The following is a 27,371-nucleotide window of genomic DNA, read 5'->3' on the forward strand; positions in this document are numbered from 1 at the left end:
TTTTGTGTACCGGTACATCGGAGATGTCTGCTTGTAGGTAGAAGGCTGTGAGCTCAATCAACTCTTTGTAATCATCTCTTGGTGTTTTCTTGGAATGTAAGATAGCTTTCATTACTGTGATCAGCTCTTATTTGTATATTTCAAGTTCAGGGTGAGCATCATCGATATTGGAAAATGAAATTCTGTCTAAACTACTATACAACAGGCTGTTGAAGTTTTCTTTGAATCTTTAAAATATCATAACATCAGGAGATTTTGATGATTATATTTGCAGGTTATTAAACACCCGGCCGACAATTAGCTCACCTGCGTTATGTCTGCATTTATGCCAAAATAACGATTTATTTAACTGATTTTGGATGGCAATACAGCTAGCTGTGATGTGGCCAGTATTGGAGCTGGTGGTATCAACACCATAGCTTCCACCGATGCTTTGCAGTTCCAATCATCAAGTAGCTTTTCTGTTGGAGTACTGATCAATTTTCCCATAGGTTCTGATGAGCTAGCAGGCAACTTAGGCGTTCCTAGAAGTTTAGCGCCACTCGGACCAGAAACAAGGACATGTAGCAGCCTTTCATCATTGACCTTTAAATTGAGGCTGGACATTAGCTTTCTATCCCAATGTAGGGATCTAGTCCCAGGTAACGGAGGTTGCCACTTTTCTTTAATGGCACTGGCAGTTTCTTTAGCTGTTTTTGTGCGATACCTCAGTGCCGGTGTATAATTAAGGTTCACCTTTGACATATCTCCACCACACGCAGTGATAAATTCCCTTATCCTTATGGAAGCGGCCACAGGGCTAATTTTGTTCCTCAGACAACACCCAACTATCGAAGGGTATTTGAGAATATCATAAGGCACCCGAATCGTTGTGCCATCTTTAACATTTTGACGATGACACCTTTTGTAAGATGTTGGCAAAATAGCTTCAGTTCCCGAGTCATTATCAGATGAAAAGTCTGCTGTTTCATCAAGTGTTGTGTCTATGAATTGTCTATCTTTTTCCTGTCTTCTTCCTTTTTAGCTAATTCTACAGAGTGCTGCTCGGTTCCATTTTTCTTTTTTCTATTGTTACCATGTCTCGACCTGCAAATGTGGCAATCCTGTTTGTCATCATACTTTCTAAAAATTTGACATCTTCTTCCTCCGCAACTTGAATATGTTTTTAAGCCAAATTGGCAAAGTTTTGATTAAAACATTCTGAAAATTCATTATTGCTGTATTGTGATCAAGATCAGTGGCATTTATCTTTTACAACTTTTTTAAATCTTTCTCGTAAAAATTAACAATTTTTCCATCCATCTTCTTTTGTGTAATTGCGTTTATGTTTGCAAGTGAATATGATCTAACCATTTGATTAGCAACTTTTTTGGCAGCTTCTCTTTTATTTCATGTTCCACCTGGATGCAATGCTTGTATTTCATCAGTGAAAGCAATACGCCACTGCACTGCATGAACCTCTGTACATAGTTTATAGTATCGCCATAGTACATAGTTCCATGTTCTATGTTTTTGTACCTAGGCTGAACTGAAATGAATTGAGAACCTACAGCAAATCGTTGACCACATTAGCCCTATATATAGCGTATGTTGCTGCCTTGTTGTTCTGCCATGCTGATGGTAAGTAGCCTCCCTCGAAGCAATGCCTCCAATTCTCATGTATTTACAAGCGGTATGACCATTACCTCACCTTGATCATATTCATGGCCTGTTGAGTAGATCCAAAATTGATTTAACATTGCTAAAAATGGCAATTTCTTTAGATTTTGCTATACAAAGCTAAAGGGTATGCATAGCACGCCACTGCAGGAATTTGAACATGAAACTGGCACCCCAAGGGGTCAATCAATTTTTCTGAAAGTTTGGATTTTTACTATTTATATGCATATGATATAGAACATTTGTTGAAAGGGCCAGAAAAATTGGGAGTCATAGGGGGCATCAGCCTCACCCTAGTGTAGGTGGCACAAACCCAAAACCTTCTCAGAAGTTGGTTTTAGGTCCATACGCCACTTTTGGTTAACCTGATTTTTTGATTTGAAAAAAAAAATTTTTTTCACTCCACCCTAATATATAGGCATTGCTATAATAACCACAGCCTCATACCTAGCACCACTTGAGCCTGACTTATGTGTGCAATAGCCTGTAAATATAGCCTCATAAGCGTTGCCAGATAAGGAATTCTGCCCTAATTTGAGAAAAGTTTAAAGCTGTTGAAAACAAAAACTTGTAGGCTATTTTGGAATTTTTTTTTTAGTTCTGGGCAAAGATCAAAACCTTACCTTTATTCTCTAACCCTTACCTTAACCATTCCTAACTTTAATCCTAACTCTGGCAAAACTTGATTGTAACCATGGCAACCAGTGGGTAAAAATAGCCACTTTGTTAAAAATGAGCCACAAAAGATTCCTGGGAGCAGCAAATAAACATAATTGAACAAGCTGCTTCAAATTTGAATCAATGTCACCAGATAAAAACTTTGTTCCAAATTTGTGGCAACTACGATTGTTGAGGAAAAACACTTTTGATTAGTGATATTTTCATTGTCTGAAAAGACCACACAAATTATGTTACTTTACTATGTTTTACATAGCAAAATCCTTGAATACATAGATCCACTACAAACTATCAAATTGTACATTTAATGCCCTTCAAGCCTTCAAGGGCTAGCACCTTTACAGTTCAGTTGCATTTTATTTCTTAAAGTGAAAACAATATGCGAGGACACTTGACAATAACCGAAGTTAAAGAAAGATTTTTTCCAGCTATTTGGTGTGCTGGTACTTTACTTATTATTGTAGCAAGTTCATGATTGTCTTTTTCCTTCCGGATACATTAATTATGAAAAATATAACAAGATAGCAACATCTAACGGCAATAACCTCACAGGTTCTATCGAACAATCAAACTGAACTTTAACATTAACAACGGAAAGTAGGTTTTTGTCTGTGAAGCATTCTTATCTTCACTCACATTCAAACCGGTGAGTTGCTAACGTCACGTCTATTTCATTAACGTATTCATTGTGTGAGCCCAAAAGAACAGAGTATAGTTCAACTCGACTTCAACATTCAAATATGAATATAAAGTTGCTTTAAATTGTGAAATTTAAAAACTAAAGCTACGTAGTAGTTTCTTCAACTCTATAGAAATTGATGCTTGTTACTTGGTAAAAGAAAATTGCACTGAAAATTGCGAAGCAAATCAAGTGTAGTAGCTTCATTTTTTCTAGAAGGGAAAAATAAGCAGCATAAGCCAAATCAAATTATGTTCGATGATAACCGTGTTACAATTATGTTAAATAAAACTTCAAAAACTGTTGTACACGTTTTAGATGGAGCTTACAAATGCGAAAACCCGAAAATTAGGTTAGGTCTCAATTTTTGTTTTACAATAAATAAAGCTTCTGTTGAAAAATTGCATTGTAAAGTAATTAAAAAATGGTAAAGAGTTTTTGTTTTTTAATGTCGGTTGCTGAGATAGTGCTTCAAAACTTTTTATGCTTTTCTTAAATTCATAATAATGATAAGTTGCAGTTCCCTGAGAGAGAAGAAACCGAATAGTTGTGAAAATAATAGCCATCACCCAAAATGGAATTTATGCTTGCCTCTGGAATTAGAGTTGCCAGATAACAAAATTTTACACTAATTTGGAAAATTCCTTAGTGCATGCAAAACAGCATATAATTTTATAGACATGACACACTGATTATTCGGTTATATTTGCTAGGATTTTTTTTTCTTTATGAACCCATTAAACAAACCAGGTGAACATAAATAAAACTAATATGTTATATTTCATGCTGTGACACATTGAACTGAGTTTGAGACCATACTGCAATCAACATAAGAGAGAGGGAAACCTTTTATTTTGTCTGTTGCGATAACAGTACAATACAATCATACAAAATACGAATAAAATAGTACCATAGCTATCTAAATACCACAACAGACAGTAGCATTACCACAACAGATGGCAACATAATAGGTTGCTGTTTTCAAATTATCTATCTACAAAGTGCCTCTACATGGAAAACTATCTTGAAAATTTGTTTATGACAATGTATCGTTTGTTGTTATGCAATCTGTCGATTGTGGAATTTTAATACGTGGCTGGTAGTTAGGTAACTTTGACATGAGCCGTGGAAATGTATCTTTTATCATTTAATTCATTAGCTCTGGCAACACTTCCTAGAACTTTCTTTATCGAAACTCGAAGTCAGAGAACCATTGAGGTGGTGAAATTACTTTTTGTGAGATTTTCTGTTCTGTTAAGAACATTGACTAGATTTATTATCAGAAGCTTGTTTGATGCAAGTAAAGGTTCCTGTAGAATTTACGCCGCCTACCATTTCACTTTAAAATCTTACACGGCGTAAAACCTACAAGCATTAAAAAAGATAGCACTCTACTGAGACGCTACACGAAAAAGATGATGATATGGCTAGGTTGAGGATACTAGTGTTTCCAGAATCTAGATAAGGACTTCTGTCCTTATTTGAGAAAACTTCAAAGCTGTTAATGACAAAAACTTGTAATTTGAGAAATGTTCAAGTCTTAAGAAGAGAGAAAAACCCTAACTCTGGCAATATTTATGACAAAACAAAGCTTTTTGATCGCAACCAGCGCTGTAAAAATAGCCACTTTGAAAACATAAGCTTTGATAAGATATGTAGAATATACAGATGTGGGATGAAAATCGCGTGCAATTTTAAGATACACATGCTGCAAGATCTTCTGTCAATTCACATTCTCCAATACAGTTAGGCTATAAAACTTTAACCGGTAGTTTATAATTTGCCTGGGTTATAGATTAAACCTCATTCATTGCAAGCTGACTTACTATGTATCACATTACAGTATAGTCAAACAATTGACATTTAAGTTTTTTACAGTGACTTTAGTGATAATTATAGTGACTGTAAATTTTATTTGTTTTGTCTGCTTCTAATACTGACACAGCATGGCTTTAAAACGGATAAACAAGGTAAAATAAATTGTGTTGATGCTGTTTACTTTATTTGTGTTACTAAGCATCTTATTGGCTTGGATGGAGTTATGCAGTTAATACGGTAGTCTATCAAATCAACTTGTTGCAATTATGTATATGCTACTTTAGTCAAAGCATGTGAAATAAAAATTAAACTTATGGCGACCTTTATTTACAAGCCATGACAATGTGCAGCTTTAAATTTGACTGAAGGTCGATTTGTTAGTAGCCAAAATCACTAGTATAAGTTGATGGTTTGAGTATTAGTTAATAAGGTCTTTGTGTATATTTTGTGTGATATAACAGACGCTGCTGATTAGCAATTAGCATGCCCGCCTATACACACTACACAGGCATCATTAGGACGGCGACACTCTTGGGCATGATTGAATGGCGAGAAGTGACCGAGATGCGAAGTCACTATTGATACGTTTATTCACTTATTTTAACTGAGTAGCAATGAACGACAGAATCCAACAAGAACACTGACTAAAAACACCAGAACGACTAATGATTCCACCACCAGAACCCAGTACAATATGCTGTCGTCCTACATGGTTAGCTTGATTTAAAATATTAAGAATTCTTTTGAGTAAAACTGAATACCGCTAAGTCAGACTCATCATCATCATCATAATCCATCGTCGGTTTGTTCCCCACTAGTGGGGGTGGCCGATTGTTTCCGCGCAGCAATTGTTTTAATCCCTTTTCTCCATTTCACCCTGTCCCTTGCATCTTCCTCCTTCAGTCCGACTTTTTTAAATTCATCCTTCACTTGTTGTTTCCACGTTCTTCTTGGACGACCGCGTAAGACTAAGTAACCAAAGTGAGTCAGAAATCATGGTTCAAGTTGCTTAAGAAGGATCCTAGTCTTGATTGAGAAAGCGCTACTGTGGCCATTGCAAACGCTGTACACAACCATACAATGTAACATAACGGAAAATCTATGTGTCCATGAAGCACTAGTCAGTAGTCAAAATGCGATTAGGCATTCTTCCACAAATTCATTGCTTACAATTCCATAGATTTTTGAGGAAAACGCAGGATTGCGCTAAAAGCCCGCGGTATTTGTACAAATGAAATGGATTGAAGCGCGCGTGACACTAGAGAGAGTGCTCGGGCGCTACATGTGACTTTGAGCTACTTTTGTTACTATTCAATCAATCAATCGTTTATTTATCAAAAAACAAAACACAAAAGTGACATAAAACAATAATACATACAATGTTTAGGTTTTGTTATTGATAGGGAGACAACGAAACGACCATACGGTCAACTAGTCAGTTGCCACCCTGGAAAGAATAATTTGAGTTATGAAAGTGAAATTAATCAACAATTTAACCAAATTAGTTACAATCAAAAAAGAAAACACAAACAAGACTAATACTTCGACTAGTAGCTTACAATAATAGATTACGTTTTGGCACTTCTGCTGGAAAATATAAAAAGCATCTGGCAACACTGGTAATTGGAAAAGAGTTGTCATTTTTTTAAGGCAAAATTAGAAGTTTTGTCGTTATTTGAGATTAAATGGTCATACTTTGGCAAGTCAAAACTATCATTTCAAAGCGATAAAGTAAATTTAGATCAAAATTGAAATTACATTGGCCTTCAGTTAACCTCCAGTTTGTACGTTGTCAAGGCCTGTGAATATAGATTGCTATGAATTAAACAGATATGATACCAGGGATGGAAATGTAGGTTTGGAATTTTAGCTTGGAGTTAAACCACTGATTTTTGTTGACAAGTATAGGTTTCATTCAAATAGTCTACTACGCACTCAAATTGTTTCAACTTTGTGTATTTTTTTTCTTTTTTGAAGTTGTTTATGAGATTAGAGGCCTGTAATTGGTATGTTGAGCCGCACAGAATCCTTGCTGGCAGGCGGCAGCTAAGCAATGCTACAAAGAACATGACTTGTACATAACTTTGTTTAATTTTAGGAATTATCAGACCTAAGCAAAGACCCCCCTGCACAATGCAGTGCAGGACCAGTCGGAGATGATCGTGAGTATTATGCTGTACCAGTGTTATATATTTATGCTTGCAATCTATTTATAGGGATTAGCACTGTGTTATCATATTAATTCATAAATGGATACATCACCAATTTTGGGTCCACGTCTTTTAGGCGCAGACAGTTAGGCGATGGTCAAATATGCGCGCACACTGTGGCGTCTGGATATTTAGGTGCGGAGCACTGTGGCGCCCGTTAATTTAGGTGCTATTCCTAGTAAAGTCTGCAGACTGTATCATCTTGGCAGGTAAAGCAAATATGCTTTTCACACAAAATGTTATATTGAACAGAAAAACATGTTTTGTTAATGCGCGTGTGGAGATTAGGTGCGAGACAACGCTCTACTACTCTTGATATTAGCACATCTCCACAGGACATTTGCTATGCATCCTGAACACAGGTTGCAGCCAGATGGAACCTTACTTAATCTGTTATCTTTCGCAATTACTTCTACTGGGGGTGGATTGGTCGTGTGGCGGGTACGACTACGTATGAGACAACGCTCTACTATATGAATACATTTCTATAGGGCGTATGAACCCTGGCTACAAGTTGCAAGCATAATGGTGCGACTTTGCTCGTTATTAAACCTAGTCAGAGTTTTGACAGAAAACTAAGTTACTCTTCACTCAAGCCTACCACCCGCTTGAATATAGGCTATGGTATATTTTTTACTGATGTTTAGTGTAGTTATTATTTGACTCACTAAAAGTGAACTCAGTTATGTTCTTAAACTTGAATAATTTATTGATAAAGTTTTCGCCAATGCAAACCTGGGCTAACAACAAATAAATACCGAACACGCGCATTAAAATACAATATATTTTTCTGTTCAATATAACATTTTGTGTGAAAAGCATTGCTCTACCTGCCAAGCTGATACAATCTGCAGACTTTACTAGAAATAGCACCCAAATGAACGGTCGCCGTAGTGCTCCGCACCTAAATATCCAGACGCCATAGTGTGCGCGCCTATTTAACTGTCTGCGCCTAAAAGACTTGCTCCCCCAATTTTTGCTGTAACTGTTAAGCTATTTAGCTTTATATTGACTTGTGTTAGATGTTTTAATTAAGTTTAGTAATTTTGTGAGCTAGGTTTAATAACCAACTAGGCTAACTGAGCTAGGTTTAATAACCGACCGACTAGGTTTAATAACGAGCAAAGTCGCACCATTTTGCTTGCAACTTGTAGCCAGGGTTCATACGCCCTATAGAAGTGTATTCATATAGTAGAGCGTTGTCTCACACGTACTCGCCACACGACCTATCCATCCCCAGTAGAAGTAATTGCGAAAGATAACAGATTAAGTAAGGTTCCATCTGGCTGCAACCTGTGTTCAGGATGCATAGCAAATGTCCTGTGGAGATGTGCTAATATCAAGAGTAGTAGAGCGTTGTCTCGCACCTAATCTCCACACGCGCATTAACAAAACATGTTTTTCTGTTCAATATAACACTTTGTGTGAAAAGCATTGCTCTACCTGCCAAGCTAGAAATAGCACCTAAATGAACGGGCGCCACAGTGCTCCGCACCTAAATATCCAGACGCCACAGTGTGCGCGCCTATTTGACCGGTGCCTAACTGTCTGCGCCTAAAAGACGTGGACCCGTAGTTTTGTCCCACTGACATTGCTCAATAACTACATGAAAGTATCCAAGCTAATCCGTCATTGACTACTTGAAAGAATGACAGTTGCTGGGTTACAACTTACAAGCTTGTACTTTTAATGTGTAATGCCCTGTATGTAAAGTCTATGGATTACTTCTTTGTCACGTTGAACTACAGTCAAGGGTCTGAAAATAAGATTTATGTAAATTTGCCTGACCCACTTTTGCTGCAATCTCGTTGTTCAGTTTATCGCGTGCTTGAGGCGCCGATGTTCATAATGTTATTTCGTATTTTATTCAGATTTTCACTGGCAAGCCACAATAATGGGACCGGTAAGTTACTTCTCAAATATCTTGCTGTCTGTTACATATGTGTGACTAGTTGTATCGATGGTTCCTTAGCTTAGACCTGACAGGAGCATGCTGCTATGTCATGAGGATTGGGGAAAAACACTAAATCATGCTTGAAGTTGAACAGAAAGAGTCGCTTTCATGTCCACTTAAAAACGAGCAATTCAGAAAAATTGGTTCTTTAGACTAAAAGTGCTATAGGGGGAGGCTATATGTTAGATATGTGGAAAGAATTTTGAATTTTGATCTGTTTTAGAGCGACTCGCCATTCGCTGGAGGAGTCTTTTTCCTTTCCATTCATTTCCCCACTGACTATCCATTCAAGCCACCCAAGGTATGTGAGGCTCATTGTTTCCTCTTTTACCGTATGTAAAGATAATTTTACACAAGATAATTTCTTGTACGACCAGAAAATATCCATTTTATAAATTAAAATAATTTTTTTTTATATACTAACCTATTGCAGTAGAGAGTAGACGATAATCTGAAAGCAAGAATTCGACATGGCGGCCCGAGTCCATCCATTCACTTTTGTACCAGACACTTCTAAAGCTTTTCCTTCTTTGTCTTTTTTAGATTGCCTTCACTACAAAGATCTATCATCCTAATATCAACAGCAATGGAAGCATTTGTCTTGACATATTGAGGTCGCAGTGGTCTCCTGCGTTAACTATATCAAAAGGTCAGTGATTTTGAGCTGTGTAATGTAAAAGAAATATTCGCGTATGCATGGGCGTCGGGAATTTTTACAGGGGAAATGTTGCATGGCAGAAAATTTTCAGTAAGGATGAAAGAAAAAGTATATCGGAGCTGTGTGCGGCCTGCAATGCTATATGGTAGCGAGACATGGGTATTGAGAGAGAGTGAACTGACAATCCTGAGAAGAACGGAAAGGTCAATGGTGAGAGCAATATATGGGGTGAAAACGAGAAGGGAAAAAAGGACTGAAGAATTGTTGGATATGCTAGAGATGAGAGAGACCATAGACCAACTGGCAAGGGCAAATGGAGTAAGATGGTATGGACATGTGATAAGGAGGGAGGAAGGAAGTTTTCTTAGAAAGGCACTAGATCTAAAGGTGGATGGGAAGAGGAAACGCGGTCGTCCAAGAAGAACAAGTGAAGGATGAATTTAAAAAAGTCGGACTGAAGGAGGAAGATGCAAGGGACAGGGTGAAATGGAGAAAAGGGATTAAAACAATTGCTGCGCGGAAACAATCGGCCACCCCCACTAGTGGGGAACAAATCGACGATGGATTATGATGATGATGATCAAAATTTCAGAAAAAGGGAATTTTTTTGTCCTGGAATGATACTCAACAAATGCAAACGTTTTGACGGCTTTTCGTACAGCTATCGCTGACGTTTGATAGTAGTATTTTAATATGCGCAGGAGAGCATTTTCTCAAGGTTTCATTTTGGTTATCTGGTATTCAAGACTGCGATAAGTTTTTTGCCGTTATGAAATACCTCCGGCACTCATAAACTTTGAGTACAAATGCTAAATCTTGTGTGAGGCATAAGCTGCATCCATACAAACACCTTTAATATTTGACTTTGCAATCTTTTTTTGCCACGTAGTAAAATGTTTACTCCAGCCTTGTTCTTGTCAGGTGCGTGATCCGGATTGTTAAGACGACAAGAGTGTTTGAAACTTTTTCCTTTTGTGCCTTAACAAACTCTTTAAGCACATTTCCTGCAAACGAATCTAACTTGGTTTGGTTGCTTACAATCAAAATATCTTTCTGCTGTAACTTGAGCGCCCTGCATTAATTTTGAATCACCTGCAAAGAAAAAAATTTCGAAATTGTACAGTAGCATCGGAATGACCTTGTCAAAGCCCTGAACCTTCTTTATTGAGCGACGAGGTTCCACACGACCTGTTGGTGTCGCATTTCTGTCATTGACCAACAACGGGTCCTATTTCTAGTTTAGTTGGAGACCCACTCGTAAGTTGTTCATTTGTCATGGAAAGATTCATCAGCGTCACAGTTGATGAACCAAATGTTTGATTTGGAATGCTGCGAAAGCTTCTCTGGGTGCTCACCCTTTTCCGTTCCTTTCTGGAAATTAAACAATTGTGAATTCAGATACAACTACCGGTCACGAAATTCAATGCTCACTATTTATCTACCTTTTTGAAAATAAAATAAAAACACTTGTCCCTTCACTTCCGCATTCCCAGTGCCCCTGCAGACGAGGTTAGATTAGGCTCATGGCGTTTAAGCAATTTTATACGTATCCAGTTAACAAACTATTTAATATTTGACTTTTTATGTTGATTCAACGTTTGAAGATCTTACATCTTTGTAAAACTTCTGATTTTGCTGAGACCTAGCAGAGTACCAGACACCAACTAAACCACTTTCCTTGCTTTTCTAGTTCTGCTTTCAATTTGTTCGTTGCTATGCGACCCGAACCCCGATGACCCCCTGGTCCCCGATATTGCGCGAATGTTTAAAACGGATCGCACCAAATATAATACGGTAGCCAAGGAATGGACCAGGAAGTACGCGCAGGCCTAGACTACATCATGCCTGCGATATTAAACGTCTTCTGTTATTAAAATCTTATTTTCTTTGTCGGTTCAACGTTGCAAGACGTTGAATTACTGTAAAATTCGATTTCATAGTTTTACTCCACGGTGTAATTAATTTTCTGACCTTCATACCCGGGGCAAGTTGTCACACTGCATGTTTTTGTCAGTTTTATTGGCAACCACGAATCTTTAGTGTCTTTCCTGGCTTTAGTTTTGAAAGGCAGGCATCTCATCAATGGACCATTTCCCTTTAATTTGTTTAAATACTTCACTAAAAACGTATAATTTGGTGAGATTGAATTTCGTTGTTCAGGTCTTGCCAAAAATGCATTGTGAAGCTGACAGTTGTTACAAGAAGGTTGCCCAATCGAAACGGATATATTCGTTTTGATATTGTCTATTTTAGGGTTAGCGTATCCGTTTCTTTCAAATTTTCTTGTAAGTACAACACACTTCGTGGATGTATTTGCGTGGTATTGCAAAGCAACTTGGGAGGTTCATCTCGGTAGTATCAAATATTGACAGTTCGATTGATTGGTAGGACGCTCATTCACTGATCCAGCAATAAGAGGTACGCCCAACAGCACTGTGGATGCTGGTAGTATTAGATCAGGTATTGTGCTAAAATGAGAGTTGCGATCATTTGACGCCGTTTTCTTGCTTTTTATCAACCCCCCACAGTGACGTACGAAAGAAGACAAAACCGTCAACAAAAACCAGTAGCAAACTCCTTTTGTTCAGTGTCATAGTAAAGCACGATACAGTACAAAAAAGCGACTGCACTGCGCCGACTGGTTCGACTCTCGGGGTGTACGCTTCGGCTTGAGCAACGTATTTCAGGACAGCACTCCACTCAGCGTCTGCTAGTGGATGACATAATTCCTTGGCAACAATCAGAAAACATCACTCTGCCAATCTCTGTAACCGGCCCTGCGTCAAAAGCGCGGTTAACAAGTGTGCGTGAAGATTAATCTATCAAAGGCTTTATCAGTCCGAGGATAAAGATTCAAAATCAACCGAAGTGAGTGATTGGTATGCTATGAGCAAACACCTCAGTGCAGTGTCAATTTATACGTGACACTTCAATGAATTAGTAATGATAGTTGCAAGTATTCTTCGAAAAGTTACATCCACTGAAAACGGAGAAATTCTTGCGTTTTTATTTCACAATCTAACAGGGGCGAGTCAACTTGTCTTTAGTTAAAAGCCCAATGAACGATTACGTATTGGTAGCCTAGTTGGTCAATTTTTGCAGAGAGGTCTATGCACAAACAAGAAATTCAAGTTATATCACCATCAGGTTGCTTGCGACAAGCTGCGATTTAACGAAACTTATGAAATTTGGCACATCTTGCTCTGCCAACAATGAATAGCTTGCACTGACAGACTCGATTGAAGGAATCACTGTTGCTTTTTTGCGGGAGAGGTTTCAAGCGGTGCCCTTCAGAAAAGAGTGTGTTTTCTTGTTACGCCTTTAAAATACTTCGAGAAACACTTCTACCGGAATTATTCAAACGTGTGATTGATAGATTTTTATAAATAATTGTGGATCACTAGCAGGGACGTGAGGGATCAGAAGGTTTATGAACATATAGGTCGCAGTGGTCACCGTAATCCAAGCTTTTTCAAAGGATTACTGCACAAATCATTTCGGACCTGGGCATATGTAGACTACTAACATTCTTTTTGCGTTTGAGGCTAGGTGTTCCAACATGTTGGCATTGACAAGGCCTTCCACGTTCAACTGTAACATTGTTACTCCCACCCATACGACAGGTGGGGCTACCTGCACTGAGAAGTGCACTTGCTCAGGAGGATGAGTTTCTCCCATGGTCCCCGATATTGCGTAAATATTTAATACGGATCGCACCAACTATCATAGGTAGGCTAGCCAAGGAAGTAGGCGCAGGCCTATATTGCAACTTGACTGCGGTATTGAACGTCTGCTGTTAGTAAAATTTTATTTTTCTGTTTCGATGTTGCAAATTCGATTTCATATCCAGTAATCAAAGGGTGCCATTTCTACATCTTCTGGAGAAGTTAAAACGATGTAGGCTACTAATGGCAACATTGGCTTGCTGGGCAGTTTCACCTCAAAGCGGCATTAACTTTCTGTCTTTGGTAACCGGGGAAAGTTGCCACACTGCTTTTGCAGCTCCAGTGAAAAAAAACATTTGGGTTGTAATTTTAAAACGATTTGTTGCAAAACCGACGTCTGTTTCTGAAGATTGCCAATCACAACGTAGGCTATAATGTGTGTTTTGGTATCATCTACATTAGGGTTTGTTTCAACTTCTCTAGTAAATACACACCTCCTGGACGCGTTTGCGTGGTGTGGCTAACGTAGGCGACTTGCGAGGTTATTCCTGGTAGTACCAATTGACAGTTTGGAGCACCGACGCATTGTGGAAGAGCGAGTGTGTCTACCACAACAGCAGATTGTTTAAAGCCATTTCTTAGTATCCCCTCAATGATATTTGGACTAGGCTACACGTCTTGACGCAGATGAACTAAATGTCAACAAAAACACAGCAATCGTTTAATCAAACACATATAAAAAATGGCAGTAGCCCAAGACAACAGTAGCAGCAAACTACTTTTATGTCAAACTATAAAACCAGATACAAAACGTGCAGTGGCAATGAGAAAGCTTATGAACTTCTGTCTCGCAGATGCTGTCTTTACTTGCACTTTGCAACTGACCGACATCGAGTAAAACATTTTGAACTTAAAAAAAACAACGTTAAAAGCCACGTAACAGATGTAACTATAGCCACAATGAGTATAGCTTGAGATCAAGACTAGGTTCGCAATGAGTTGATGAGAGCAATGAACCAGCGGAGACAAAACTATCACCCATCAAACAAGGCAAAGTTTAATAAGCCTACAAACAGTTCATGGTAATCATTGCAATAAACAAGGTAAGGGGGGGGGGGGGGCGTGTATGAACTGGGGGGCTCGTGCAAGTGGGCTCTGTTGCAATCAACACGCCTGGGAAGCAGCATGCACCCAGTACTCTTTGCGTAGCAGTCACTTTCCAAAAAGCAACAATAGTTATGGTTCACAAGGTATGCGAAACTAATAAAAAAGTATGATCATCGTCGCAGAGAGTAGCCTATGAAACGACCCTGGATAGGTTAAGCAGAAATCAAACAGATGCGCAGGATCGGAGTGCGCATTGCGAAAGCATGACGTTCTGCTTGTCAGTCAAGCGAAACCACCAGAAGGATAAGCTGCATGTGTCACTTCGTGTGCAATACACCAGCACCACAGTAGGATAAGCAAACATTAAGAGTTTAATGTCTCTATGCACGAAACATAAACCATTGAAATGTTCATGGCAGAACGAGGCCACGTTGCTACACGGACGGGACCAGGTGGTACCGTGCGTTCGGGGACCATTGTTACTAACAATGTTAGCATTGTCACTGACTTCAGTGAGCGACCGATCCAGTAGCATACAACTCACTACGCCCGCTTGCTGTGAGGTGACCGTCGTGAGAGAAGTAATTGTCTTTGTTGACAACACACTGATGTTTATGTGGACACAGACATCCTCAACAAAACATCAATCAGGCAAGCTGGAGGCCAGGGAACAAGAAGAGCTTCTTACATAAGGTCGTGTGAAAGATAGACATCTCCTTACACCTGGAAAACATTGTTATCACTGGTAGTTGATGGCAAGGGAAGGAATATGAGACGAAATACACAACGTAGTGTGCAGGCAACGTATCGCCACTCATAAGCCAGCAATAGATGTGAAACTACATTTTTATTAAGAATTTCGTAAGCTTTAGCCTAAGTTTAAAACGTTTTACCGGTATTCAAATTATGCGGCTGTTTCAAGTATGCACGATTATAAAGTTACTAGATATTTTGTTGATTAGTTCAACGACATAAAATCCATATCAATGCAAAGCACATCAATATCATCTGTAAACAAACCTATGAAAGTCTGAGGAAGGGCTCCATCCCTCGCGGCCTTTGACCAAATTGTTGACCATGGTCATGATCTCGAGAATGTGCTTATCACATGCGTGGTAGGCTAAGACCTGGCGGTGAGAAAGTGCTTTGATCAGTTACGGCAAAAGCAAACAGGAACTGAAACCGTTCAGTACCCTTTGGGTAAACATTGACAATTGTAATGCCAGTCAAGCATGTCACGTGCCTAAATAAAAGGTAAAAAAGCGCCAAAAGAATAAGCTAAAACTTTCTTGTGGCTCAAATTAGAACAAGCGATCGTGTCAAGTCCAAGGAACTTGAATACTTTTAGGTTAGGCTGACTTCATGAAACGATTGGCACATTTCATATGCGTATTGTCGAAAACGTTCGCTATATTTTGTTTTTGTATTACAATGTTAAATGTCGTATAGTTGCAAAGCTATGCAACGTATGAATGGAACAGCGACGCTTACCCGGACCAAAGCTTGGATGAACCAACTTCCGTACTTGGTGTTCCGCATGGCTGCGTAACCTTTCACTGTTGCGTAGCCAACCAGGCAGTCAGAATGACTCGGCAATTTATTTCGTATCGTCATGCTGTTCATAGAGGAGCGAGAGGAAGATCTCGACATGACATCGCTCTCTGGAGGCTGAAAACACAGAGTTAATGCTTCGAGATGCTCTCATGTGCACTCTTGCTCTGACGGTGGCACATGAGAGGGCAACAAGAAGGATTAGCATCATGTTCAACAGAACCGAGCACCACCGGGCTTACATGAATACGATAAACGTTCAAGCCAGGCAGGGTATCGAACACCGGATCTTTGCGTTTTGACACGCGCGTGCCGGTACAGCCATTGGGAATGATGATGACGTCATGACGTATATCACATGAGACTATCTAAGATCCGCGCCTGCTTCTCGATGTTCGCTGGAATTGAAGTGACTTTTGAATAAAGTAAGAAATGTGGAGTTTACCTTTATCCTGTTCAGGAGATCTGACGTTGGTCCATCTGCTTCATCCACACCTCTGTCGGGGCTTTCCCCTCGGCACGATTGAAAAAGTAAAATCTAAAGATTAAAAATATCAGCAATTAGTTTGTTGGAAGATTGTTGGAAGGTATTGGAGCTTGTTGGAAGATTACTCTCTTGCTGTTTTCTAAAATAGATCAACAGATGTCCAAGAATCGAGTCAAACAAGCCATGGGCATGCTGTGATGAAAAAGCGTTAATCGGATCAGTAAGGAATTCGCATCAAGTTATGTAGTGGTGATAACGTCCTTGCGACAGGTCAGCGGCGAAACGATGCCGTGTACTCCAATTAGGTTCGTTGTAGAAATAAAAAAAGTCAACTCTGTCGCGAATGCAACGTCTTCAAAACCGTAACGTTTTGATAAGAATCCAGATGAAAAGAACTCTGGTTTGAACCTTTGGTTTGTTCTGCAATGCTTTGCACTTATCGTTGCTGAACAGATCCAGCACATTATCGATGACGACACGACCACCATCGCGGCCGAAGAAGCATCCCTCCTCCCCGTGGCTCATCACAACCACCATTGACACGTCACAATGTTCGTGATCTTCTAAAGACGCGAATTTCTGAAACACAACCAGAAAACTGAGATTTCCACCAGAACAAGTGATTGCTTACAATGCTTAATGTTACCATATGCTCGGTTGTCAAAGTATTTTCGAAGCTGTCATGTTAGGACGTTCAAAACCAGCAGATGTTTTGAGAAAAGTCAACAAACATTTTTGTATCTTTGTAAAAAAAGATCAATTTTTACGACAAGATTTTTTTCCCTTAGCCGCTTAGGATAGCGCAACGTTTAATTGAGACAACTCTTGGCGCCACGATTTGCGGGAGCGGCAAGAGAGAACAAAGACAGTTGTAAGCACCTCTAAGACTGTCCATATCTCCCGGGCAGTGCCATTCACCAGCAGGTAGCATCGAAATCCTAACTGTCGCAGAACAAACTCCAACCTTGCCCGATCCACATCGGATGCCTGGATTATAAAACGCTTTAAAGCTTGAAGGATATAAATACGGAGACAATTTGATCACTTTTAAAGTATCAAGGGTGTTAAAAAAAATGGGTGAAAAACCCTGAAACCCTGATTTACGTTTGCATTAGTTGCAGAGTTCAGCATATTTGATTTTTGGTCATAAACTAGCCAATATAACGCGTCATCATAACCCAAAACAGCAATCAAATATTTTTCGAAAATAGTTGATTGCAGCTCTTGCATGATCATTGATCAGTTGATCACAGTTACAGTAATTTGATGGATTCCACCATTGCAATACATTGCCATGCATCTACTGGGAAGTTGTAAAGTAGTACGTTAATGTATGCAACTCACTAGACGATTGTCCAAGCATGCTGAAGGCTCAAATTGATCAACGCTGATAATTAAGGCAAGTCCTCTTGGATTTGAAGCCATCTCATAACAATCCATGACATGTTCTTGTTGAAACTAAAAGTATAAGAAATATTATTCGTGATATTGCAAAATGATAAAGCTTTGGTAGAGAGTTTGCTTTGTTGAACCATAGAGAAATAAAACATAGTAACTTTAGCGGGTTTAGCATACTTTATTTCACACAAAATATAACATAGTTAAAATAAAATAAACTCAAACGTTTTCGACACGTACGTGTGTCCTCATCAGGAATTAAATTTGCAATACATAAAATGAAAAATCGTAAGATAAATTTGACTATGCACTGTAACTGTAACGACACTCTGGACTGAAAGCACAAGCTGAACAAATGATAAGAGAATGATTGCGAGTAAATGTAAAACTGCGAAAGTAAATTGCGAAACCAGATCACATGAGGTGTAGACATGAGTGTCGTTACAGTGCATAGTCAAATTTATCTTACGATTTTTCATTTTATGTATTGCAAATTTAATTCCTGATGAGGACACACGTACGTGTCGAAAACGTTTGAGTTTATTTTATTTTAATTATGTTATATTTTGTGTGAAATAAAGTATGCTAAACCCGCTAAAGTTACTATGTTATATTGCAAAATAGTGAAGTATTGTGGCTAGCAGGGCTGTGAAAAATAAGACCGACTCCAGCTTGATACAAAACGATAAACAATAAAAATTTTGCAATAAATTGAGTTTCGCTTTTAGCAGCATGATCGTTGCTTACTTGAAAAATGTTGATACAAACAATCTGTTTTAGTCTGATGCTGCGAGTTCGCTGCATGGTAATAGCGAATTGCACTAGCTTTCAGAACACAGTTCCCTAGTCATGAGTTATCATTACAGTGATAATGCCTGACAACACAATATAAACTCAACAGACAGCTATGAAGGCAGCAGCTTCAAGCCAAAGAAATGAACAACGACATACTGACTCCAACACCATCCGTTATAGCCCATGACTAGGAAACTACATTTCCCGCCCGACTCCACAGACTTGGTGACTAGAACAGGTTTTATTCTGGCTGAAACCAACTAACGCACAATTTCGCACTAAACCAACAGCAACCAAACAAAACAAAACTGCCGCAATGAAACACATGAAGTCATACAGCTCAATCAAAAGTCTCCTTTTTTAACATTACTAAAAATTGCAAACCCGCATTGAACAACAGACCTGTTGTCTGGACCTTCGGACTACCAGGTCGTCTTTTGTTGGCCCATCTGCAAGGTCACATGCAGAAAGATGACACTGCGAAGAAATGTTTGCAGATGATTGAATAGGTGAATATGAACCCAAAGAGTTGCTTCGAATAGCAGAATGTGACTTTGGCAGCGATAAGTTAGCAGCAGAGAGCAAAAGTGACTCAGAAGTAGAGGAGAGGATATCTGCAAGAGGGTCGTGTGGAGATGGCACAGTTTCCATGGATACTTCTGGTGAATTCCCCTTTATTCGTCTTCGTTTTTTTGCCACTGGACAATCATTTGTATTTTCAATTTGAAGTTCAACAGGTCTCTTGCTAGTTCCACAAATTGATTGATACTCCATTGCACATCCTGTACTTGTATCTGATCTGTTACAAGGAACAGAGTTGGAATGGGTAGGTCTTGTGCATTGAGGGGAAGATATTGACAAGTCTGCATATTCCGTAGGTTGCTCATGACCACTTGCAGGTGACAAACAGATTGGACTTGACTTTAATGTTAGCTTGCTGGGAATGTTTCTATCAGTCATACAACTTGTGGGTGTGATTTCAAAACCAGATTGCAAGTAATCAGCGAGATGACTTTGATCTGAACTTCTGAGGGCAGAAAGGAAATGCTGGAAGGCAAATGGTCCTCTTCTGGGTAGCAATGTCAATAATTCCACCTGTAATATTTTAACATACAATGAATTGACAGCAAAAAGCATACAGTGCATGGTTGATTGATTGAAATCTTGCAGAGAATCTTGTACAAAGCCACGGCAACTAAATTTTAAATTATGTTTTTATTTAATTTGAATTTGCTCCAGAACAGAAGATGCACATTTTAAAGATGTATATATAATATATTTAAAACCATAAGTTTCGGCAGGGTCACCATCTGGGTTTTTTTTTTTCGCTGAGACTTTTCGGTCATTTGTCCGAAATGGCTTGAAAAAATTCGGTCAATTTTATTTATTTCGGTCATTTTTAGTCATTTTTGGTCATATATATATAGTCATTGACAATATATTTTTTCGGACATGTTGACCGAATTGACTATATTTTTTTTGAACATTTTGCTAAAAAATCGGTTGATAAATGACCGAAAAAAAAACCAGGTCACCCTTTACATGGAATGGCTCGATTCGGAGACAGCCTTTTTTGGAGAAAACCGATTTGGTGATTTCTTGAAAATCCAGCAATGGCTTTAATTTAAATAATTTTTAGGGATCATTTAGGTGGGAGCTCAGTGTGCTTACCGTCTCATACTCATGCAAACGACGCAGTTAATGTTTCAGTGAGGTGGAAGTAGACCAGCTGTTATCTTGCTGGTATAGGCTATAGCAATATCTAGCAACAGTTAGGCCATTAACCTAACCTATAATCGTTAATGTCACAGTGGTGGATCATGCTAGTAATGTTGAGTGGAGGGGCGATTTCATACGTATCTGACAAAAAAGCAGTTGGCCTACCTACCTACCTACCCTACAGGTTAATAAAATCCTTCATCATGTTTTATGGAAGCGATTGCCAGATTCGCCACTGATGTGTCGACCGTGGCAATAATTCATGCGCTGTTTTTTTTTCGGTCATTGACCAATTTTTTAGCAAAAAAAAATATATATACAGTACCGTAGTCAATTCGGTCAAAATGTCCAAAAAAAAACAACGTTTCTCAGCGAAACTTAATGTTGTAGCTAGTCAGAAAGTGTAAATTTTGGTTTGTATCAGCTACTTGAAAGGAAATATTTTCATCAGAAAAAATGACTAAAATAAATAAAAAATGACCGAATTTTTTCAAGTCATTTCGGACAAATGACCGAGAAGTCTCAGCAAAAAAAAACCAGTTCATGCGTAATAAGTAAGGATATGCAACGCTGTTGGAGAACTTTTTTTTTATGCACTGAGACTGTATTTGATTAACCAGTATTATTAATCATGAAACGTCATTTGACAACTGTTTTCTTTTTCTCGCTTAGACTTTAGTTGAGACTTTATTCAATTATTATATATATATAAGCTAATTCCTTAGAATAAACACACGTCGCTGTGGTATTTCAGAAATCTCCGAAAAAAGGCTTTCTCCAAATAGTACAGTAGAAGAATACTATGTATAGCTACCAGTAATATCTTAAAACATAAGGTATACCGTATAGCCTATTTAATGTTGCACATATATAAATATTACATAACGTGGCCAATTTAAAATCTTACATTTTTATGAAATGAGGTAGGTTTTGAGCATATCTTTTCCACCATATAATCATTTAAAACTTCATTTTCTACAAGAATTTGCAAAACTTCATCACAAAGCATTTCTTTGGCAAGAATCAGTCGCTTCTTTTTTAATATCAACTGGTGACTTGCTATCATTGTGCAAGCTCTCTTCTGCAGTCTACAGAATGACACTTAACTTAAGCACTTCAATATCTCTAGCTATGTGAATATGGTATAAAATGCATTAAACCTGATACAAGACATAAAAAATATATTTTGTGTTATCAGTTACCAGAACTATATGTTTCCAAAAAACACAGTTTAAAATGCTTCCAGTGTCCATTTGGTTTTTATATGAATGTTCTCCAAATATCTTACCGTAATTAAATAAATGTCACAGTAGGTGATTTTAAGGTCTAGGAACTGAATAATGCATTAGAGGCAACTTGGAAAAAACTTTTGCTTTCTTGTTATTTAAGAAAAACTTCAGCAACCACTGTGTTCTAGTCTGCTACTGTATCTTATCCTCAATATCAGACTAATTCTCTTATTGAAGTAGGCCTAGTATGCCTGTCTTGTTTAACTTACCGGTATGTGCATTAATAATAATATATAATTAGATTTATTCATTGTGGTGGCAGGGGTGTGAAAATAATGAACTGCCCAGCATTATTGCTAACCTAGTATATCTTATCCTAAAACTTTAAAAAAATTGGCCTTTCAGCAACAAAAGTACCTCTTTTTATAATCCTGCCCCTCCAGTCAAAAATGGTTCCGGTGCCCCTGGGTAGGGTGCACCATTTGCCGAAAATTTTTGATAAATGAGCCTAACTTTTTTTTATATGTGAGGTTAGCTAAAAAAATGACTTGTACAAAATTTCACCCCGATTGAACAAAGTTTAGACCCCCCACCCGGCCCTTAATTTTGGACTCCGATGTCATTTTTTCAACGTTTTTGCCACTAGGTGGTGCTACGTTTATGCTACATGCATGGGGTTACTTTTAAAAGATGGCCCTTCAATTTCCTCATCACATTAAAAAAAAAAATTTTAAATCAGTCAAGGAGTTGTCGAAAAATGGGTCAATTGATGTTTTATTTTAGTCAGAACACTGTAGTACGACATCTAGTGGCGAAAATTGAATTCAGGATATCTGCTAAAGTTCTTATCCAAAAAACATAAAATTGGTATCTAGACCCCCATTTTCGAGGGTGGAGAGTCCATTTTTGCTGTTTGTTTTGCACATTTAGGACACTAGATGACGCTACAGAAGTCTTCAATATAATACAAGACAATTTTTAGAAAGTTAATAAGTTTTAACTTAAGTATGGTTAAAGTACAGTCAAACAATAAAACACAAATTAGTATGCAAGCTGAAAGAACAATTCTGGTTGAACAATTTATAGGCACAGAAACCACGATGAAGATTTAGTGTTCTGATTTCTTTGATTAGGTAGAAGTTTTCTGGAATTTTCCACGACTTGTAGTATCTTTTGGTAGCGATCCTCTTTTTGTGCAGCTCCATGGAAGTCTTGTGCCAGTTTAACACCTCGCTCTGCTGCATCATTGACTACTCTGATGTTGTCCACCACATGTTTTGCATTTGTGTAGGCTTGGTTGCTGTTCCATGTCTTAACAGGTTGCTTTAAAAACGATGTGTCAATTCTTAAAACATTGAAAAATACCCAAGAATCAACGCCAATGTATATTTCTAAATCCGAAAAAGTATCCTTCGGTAAATTTGAAAACTTCGGTTTCCCAAATCCAGAACCAAATCTGTTCTTACACACACCATCATTTTCTTTAGAAAGCAATTTATTGGCCATTGTTTGCTTGGTAGAATCTTTTATATTGTTGCTGAAGAAGGTCAATGGGACAAGTTCTTCGGTCAGATACCACATGTGCTTCCCAAATCGTCGAAGAGCTTCATTTGCGATTACTTTATCCATGCTTTTGTATTCTAGGAATGAATGAAGAAGAAGTAGATCGTTTTTAGGAGCGCTGGATGGTATAGGAGCAGTAAGCCACCATGGAATGTAGCAAAACACAACAAATTTCACAAAACGTTGAAGCTTCTCCAATTGATCTTTGCCAAAAATTTTCCCTAAAAACAAATTTTGATTATGTAAAATTGTCGACTCTGCATAGCAGTTGTATAAGCAAAACTAGTACTTAAAATTTGTTACAGCATAATAGACTAGTTTTCATACCTTTAGGGTGGAACCTTTCTTAACACACCAGTTTGTAATTAACCATTTGAAATATTATGTTTCCCTCTCACAAACATACCTTTTAAGTTGTTGCTAATACTGGATCCTAGCAAGTCCATTTTGACTGAATATAACAGTTTTGACATCCAGCGTGCCTTGTGTAAGGCACCAGGTCTATTGAAAGAGTTAAATTTTTCTTTTGTTGAGGTATCTCCAAGATAGAGCAAGGTTAACATGACCAACTCTTTGTAGTCCCCCCTACTGCATGGCTGTTGCAGATAATTGTAACAGAGGTTGATAATTTCTTCTCGTTTTGTAGCTAAATTTTCCGGAATATTAATATACTCGAGGTCTTTGTTTGAAGAAGGAATAGCAGGAAAGAATTGCTTGAATCTATTGAAGAGGGATATTTCAGGGCTCTTCGATACTTCAATTTGTAGAATATCCCAAACATGGCTCAAAATTATTTCACCTACATGATGACGACATGCAAACCAAAGTAAAGGCTTTGAAATGGCATTTTGCAAGGCCACGCATGCCGCCGTTTGAGCTCCGGTATTGGAACTAGTGGTATCAAATACCATTCCAGACAAACTGTTGCGACAGTCCCATATTTTGACCAGATTTACAGATGCGTTGGCAATGAGGGTACCTGCAGAATCCGAAGACTTATGAGGAATAGCTGGTACACCCAACAGTTTTGTACCTCCAACACCAGATAAAAGAACAGGTAATCTTTCAACTTTTGTTACTCCATCTGATGCATCCATCAGCTTACCATCCCAATGTATATTTGCTATTGCAGGGGGTGTCCAATTGTCAGCAATTTCTTCTGAGATAGTTTGAATTGCTTCGATCCTGTATCTTTCTGTGGATGTGTAACTTAAGCTTAATCTGGAAGGATCTCCATCTGTTGTAGTGATAAGTTCATGCAACACAGCTGAAATAGCAGAAGACGAAACTTTGTTGCGTACTAAGGCCTGGACTACTTTCGGTGTTTTCAGTATATCAGGAGGGATATGGACATTGACTCCGATTTTCACAGATCTTGTGTGTTTCCTGATAATCTGAGTGGAGGAGGAATTTTGATGAAATTCGTTATCATCATCTGTGCTTGTGTCCGTAGTAGTGCCGTCACTGAGCACAATAGAGGCAGGGTGAGCTGCATCTACTTCATGCTGCTTTCTTCTTTTAGCTTCTTGGTCATTTCTGGTCTTCTTCCTCTTGACACAAACAGCCATTGTCCTGTCCTTTCCAGCTAGCGATGCTTTTCGATCTGACATCATTGATTCCAAAAAAGCTTTGTTGTCATCATTGGTCATCAGTTTCAATACGTTTCTTGGCCAAAACTTCATGGTTTTTTCTTTTATTCTTTTCCTAAAATTGTTGATTCTTTCTTTAGGTTTTCCAGATTTTCGGGCACTCACTTTGATCTTTAACAAACTCTCAAACTCTCCCAATAACTTTTCTACAGCTTCAGCCATTTTTTGCTTATGAACAGTAGGTACACCAGCTTTCTCAAAAAAAGGAATCACAGAATCTACGGTTTTGTTCGCAGCCTCTCGTTTAGAAGATACACTTGGACATACACGATGTGCCAAGTAGCAAAGAAGGACTTGATGCTCAGTTGGTAGCCTACTTCCATTGATGTTTTTGTCATCTTCTGTTACAATTGTTTCAAGAATCGATTCTCTAAAGCTAGAGTCAGACATAACAAACCAGTGTTACGGTATGTATAGTTTTAAGATAAACCTATTAATAATTTCCTGTGAAAACGGTAAAAGTTTATGGCAACAATTTAAATGCATTTGAAGTTTGAAATTGAGCATTAAGCCCTCTAGTGGCCAAATAATGCAAAGCAAACGGAAAAAATGGACTCTCCACCCTCGAAAATGGGGGTCTAGATACCAATTTTATGTTTTTTGGATAAGAACTTTAGCAGATATCCTGAATTCAATTTTCGCCACTAGATGTCGTACTGCAGTGTTTTGACTAAAATAAAACATCAATTGACCCATTTTTCGATGACCCCTTGACTGATTTAAAAAATTTTTTTTTAATGTGATGAGGATATTGAAGGGCCATCTTTTAAAAGTAACCCCATGCGTGTAGCATAAACATAGCACCACCTAGTGGCAAAAACGTTGAAAAAACGACATCGGAGTCCAAAATTAAGGGCCGGGTGGGGGGTCTAAACTTTGTTCAATCGGGGTGAAATTTTGTACAAGTCATTTTTTTAGCTAACCTCACATATAAAAAAAAGTTAGGCTCATTTATCAAAAATTTTCGGCAAATGGTGCACCCTACCCCTGGGTGGTGGCTGACTAAGTCTAAATGACCGTTTATGGCTTTTGCTACTATCCTGTTGGTAATGCAAATACGGTACTGCTATCCAATGCATTATTTTGAAAATTTTATTCAGTTCAGTAGTATTTAACCCAATAAGCTTTAGGCTACTAATAAAGAAACTCAGTACATGCCGTCAACCGGGGTGACTTTGTTCCAAATCGGCACTTTTTGTTTTATAAATTAAAAATTGCAACTGATTGAAATTCGAAACCTTACTCACTATAACACTTGTGGTCTCACCTATCCAATCATATATTGCTTATTTCCATAGCTGCTGACCGAAACGCGCTATCCTTTGGTTAGTACGTGAACAAAATCACCCCGCAAGCCACACTGCAAAACTGATTCTCTGAACAAATTTGCACGCAAATGAGATGACTTTGTTCAGTTTTGAAATTTTTAAAAAATTTGTAGGGGACAAAACAAGATATTGATTAAATATAGAAATCTGTTCTGGACTGTTTCGCTCCAATATGCACGAGTAGGGAATGGTATCTTCCATGAGTGTGGCATGGAGGAACAAACAGCATTCCACATGATCAACTGCGCAGTCTACCTTGCCCCAAATGGGATCTGCGGTCTGCGCAATTTGGATGACGAGACATTACAATGGCTGCTCGATGTTTGCTCAAACATCTAGACCGGATCACAGCCACTGTCTCCTGGGTGGTAAAAGGTAGAGCCCCTTAACTGGTGGAAAGAAGGTTCACACGAAGACGATTAAAATCTTTGCCTTGGCCTGAGAAAGTCTCTTCTGACGCACGGACAAAAAGCAAATAGAAAGCAAAAGCATTCAGTTTCGAATGTTGAATAGTTGTGTAATAACAGCACTGAATGTAACATCAAAACCTTCACAAATGACACCACCATTTTGTAATGAAACAGTAAAAACATAACAACAAAGCAATTAACGAACAACCAACACGTTTAAGCCACTTGATCCACTGCGTACAATGAAACGAAAAATTTTCAATGTCAAAACGATAATAGTCTTTGCGACGGTACTTCACTCCTGCACATTGAAGGTGATATTGTTTGTCGCATATGTCGCACACAATCCAGCGATCGTCTCCATCCTCTTCCCATAATTCGTGGCATTCGGAGCACACCCAATTTTCAGTCGGATTCGCTGATGCTGCGGAGGAAACATTAGAGGAAGACGGTTGATTTACCTGTGCAACTAAAGATCCTAGGGTGATCACCTTCCCTGGAATGATCTTTTTTCCTCGCCGTCGGGAACCTCCTTCAGTGTTTTTATTGAGGCCACAGTGACTCCGTAACAGACTCATCACAGAGTTATTTAAAGCCTCGTAACTGGTTCCCTCACCACCAGGATCTTGGCCTCTTCCTGGAAGACGTGTGAGTACTTCCTGCCGATTTAATGGGTAAAGCCCAGTTGCACGAAAGCCTGATATTATGTTTTGCGGTAAAAGGCTATTACATAACCTTTTCAGCATGGAAGGAAACACACTTTTAGGTATAGACCCTTTGATTCTGGTTTCCTTTCTCCATTCCTGCAACAGTT

At 38.5% G+C, this 27,371-nt stretch overlaps 2 protein-coding genes across 2 annotated transcripts; one reads left to right on the forward strand and one right to left on the reverse strand.

Annotated features, from left to right (window-relative positions):
* Positions 1-4,862: 4,862 nt before the first annotated feature.
* Positions 4,863-11,964, forward strand: LOC145769636 (ubiquitin-conjugating enzyme E2 D3). Its single transcript, XM_082581309.1, has 6 exons — positions 4,863-4,986; positions 6,933-6,996; positions 8,916-8,947; positions 9,222-9,299; positions 9,542-9,647; positions 11,347-11,964. The coding sequence occupies exons 1-6, from the start codon at positions 4,963-4,965 to the stop codon at positions 11,487-11,489; spliced, it is 447 nt and encodes a 148-aa protein (XP_082437435.1). The 5' UTR covers positions 4,863-4,962; the 3' UTR covers positions 11,490-11,964.
* Positions 11,965-14,020: 2,056 nt separating this feature from the next.
* LOC145768636 (caspase-2-like) lies at positions 14,021-21,503 on the reverse strand. Its single transcript, XM_082580185.1, has 9 exons — positions 21,286-21,503; positions 19,062-19,754; positions 17,811-17,924; positions 17,346-17,453; positions 16,875-17,045; positions 16,425-16,517; positions 15,920-16,096; positions 15,449-15,555; positions 14,021-15,151 (listed from the first exon to the last, which is right to left on the reverse strand). Exons 1-9 carry the CDS (start codon positions 21,442-21,444, stop codon positions 15,076-15,078), a joined length of 1,698 nt encoding a protein of 565 aa, XP_082436311.1. The 5' UTR covers positions 21,445-21,503; the 3' UTR covers positions 14,021-15,075.
* Between the last annotated feature and the right edge of the window lie 5,868 nt (positions 21,504-27,371).

The sequence above is a fragment of the Aplidium turbinatum genome, chromosome 4 (genome assembly GCF_918807975.1).
Source record: "Aplidium turbinatum chromosome 4, kaAplTurb1.1, whole genome shotgun sequence".
Lineage (NCBI taxonomy): Eukaryota > Metazoa > Chordata > Ascidiacea > Aplousobranchia > Polyclinidae > Aplidium > Aplidium turbinatum.

Bases quoted from the DNA above. Each gene is read 5' to 3' on its own strand.
- LOC145769636 (XM_082581309.1), top strand. From the start codon at position 4,963: ATGGCTTTAAAACGGATAAACAAG. The intron at 6,997-8,915 runs GTGAGTATTATG...TATTTTATTCAG, and splicing joins AGGACCAGTCGGAGATGATC to ATTTTCACTGGCAAGCCACA. The intron at 9,648-11,346 runs GTCAGTGATTTT...TTGCTTTTCTAG, and splicing joins TGCGTTAACTATATCAAAAG to TTCTGCTTTCAATTTGTTCG.
- LOC145768636 (XM_082580185.1), bottom strand. From the start codon at position 21,444: ATGATAGCAAGTCACCAGTTGATATTAAAAAAGAAGCGACTGATTCTT. The intron at 19,755-21,285 runs GTAAGATTTTAA...AAAATATTACAG, and splicing joins CTACCTCATTTCATAAAAAT to GTGGAATTATTGACATTGCT. The intron at 16,518-16,874 runs GTTCAAACCAGA...TTTAATCTTTAG, and splicing joins CATTGCAGAACAAACCAAAG to ATTTTACTTTTTCAATCGTG.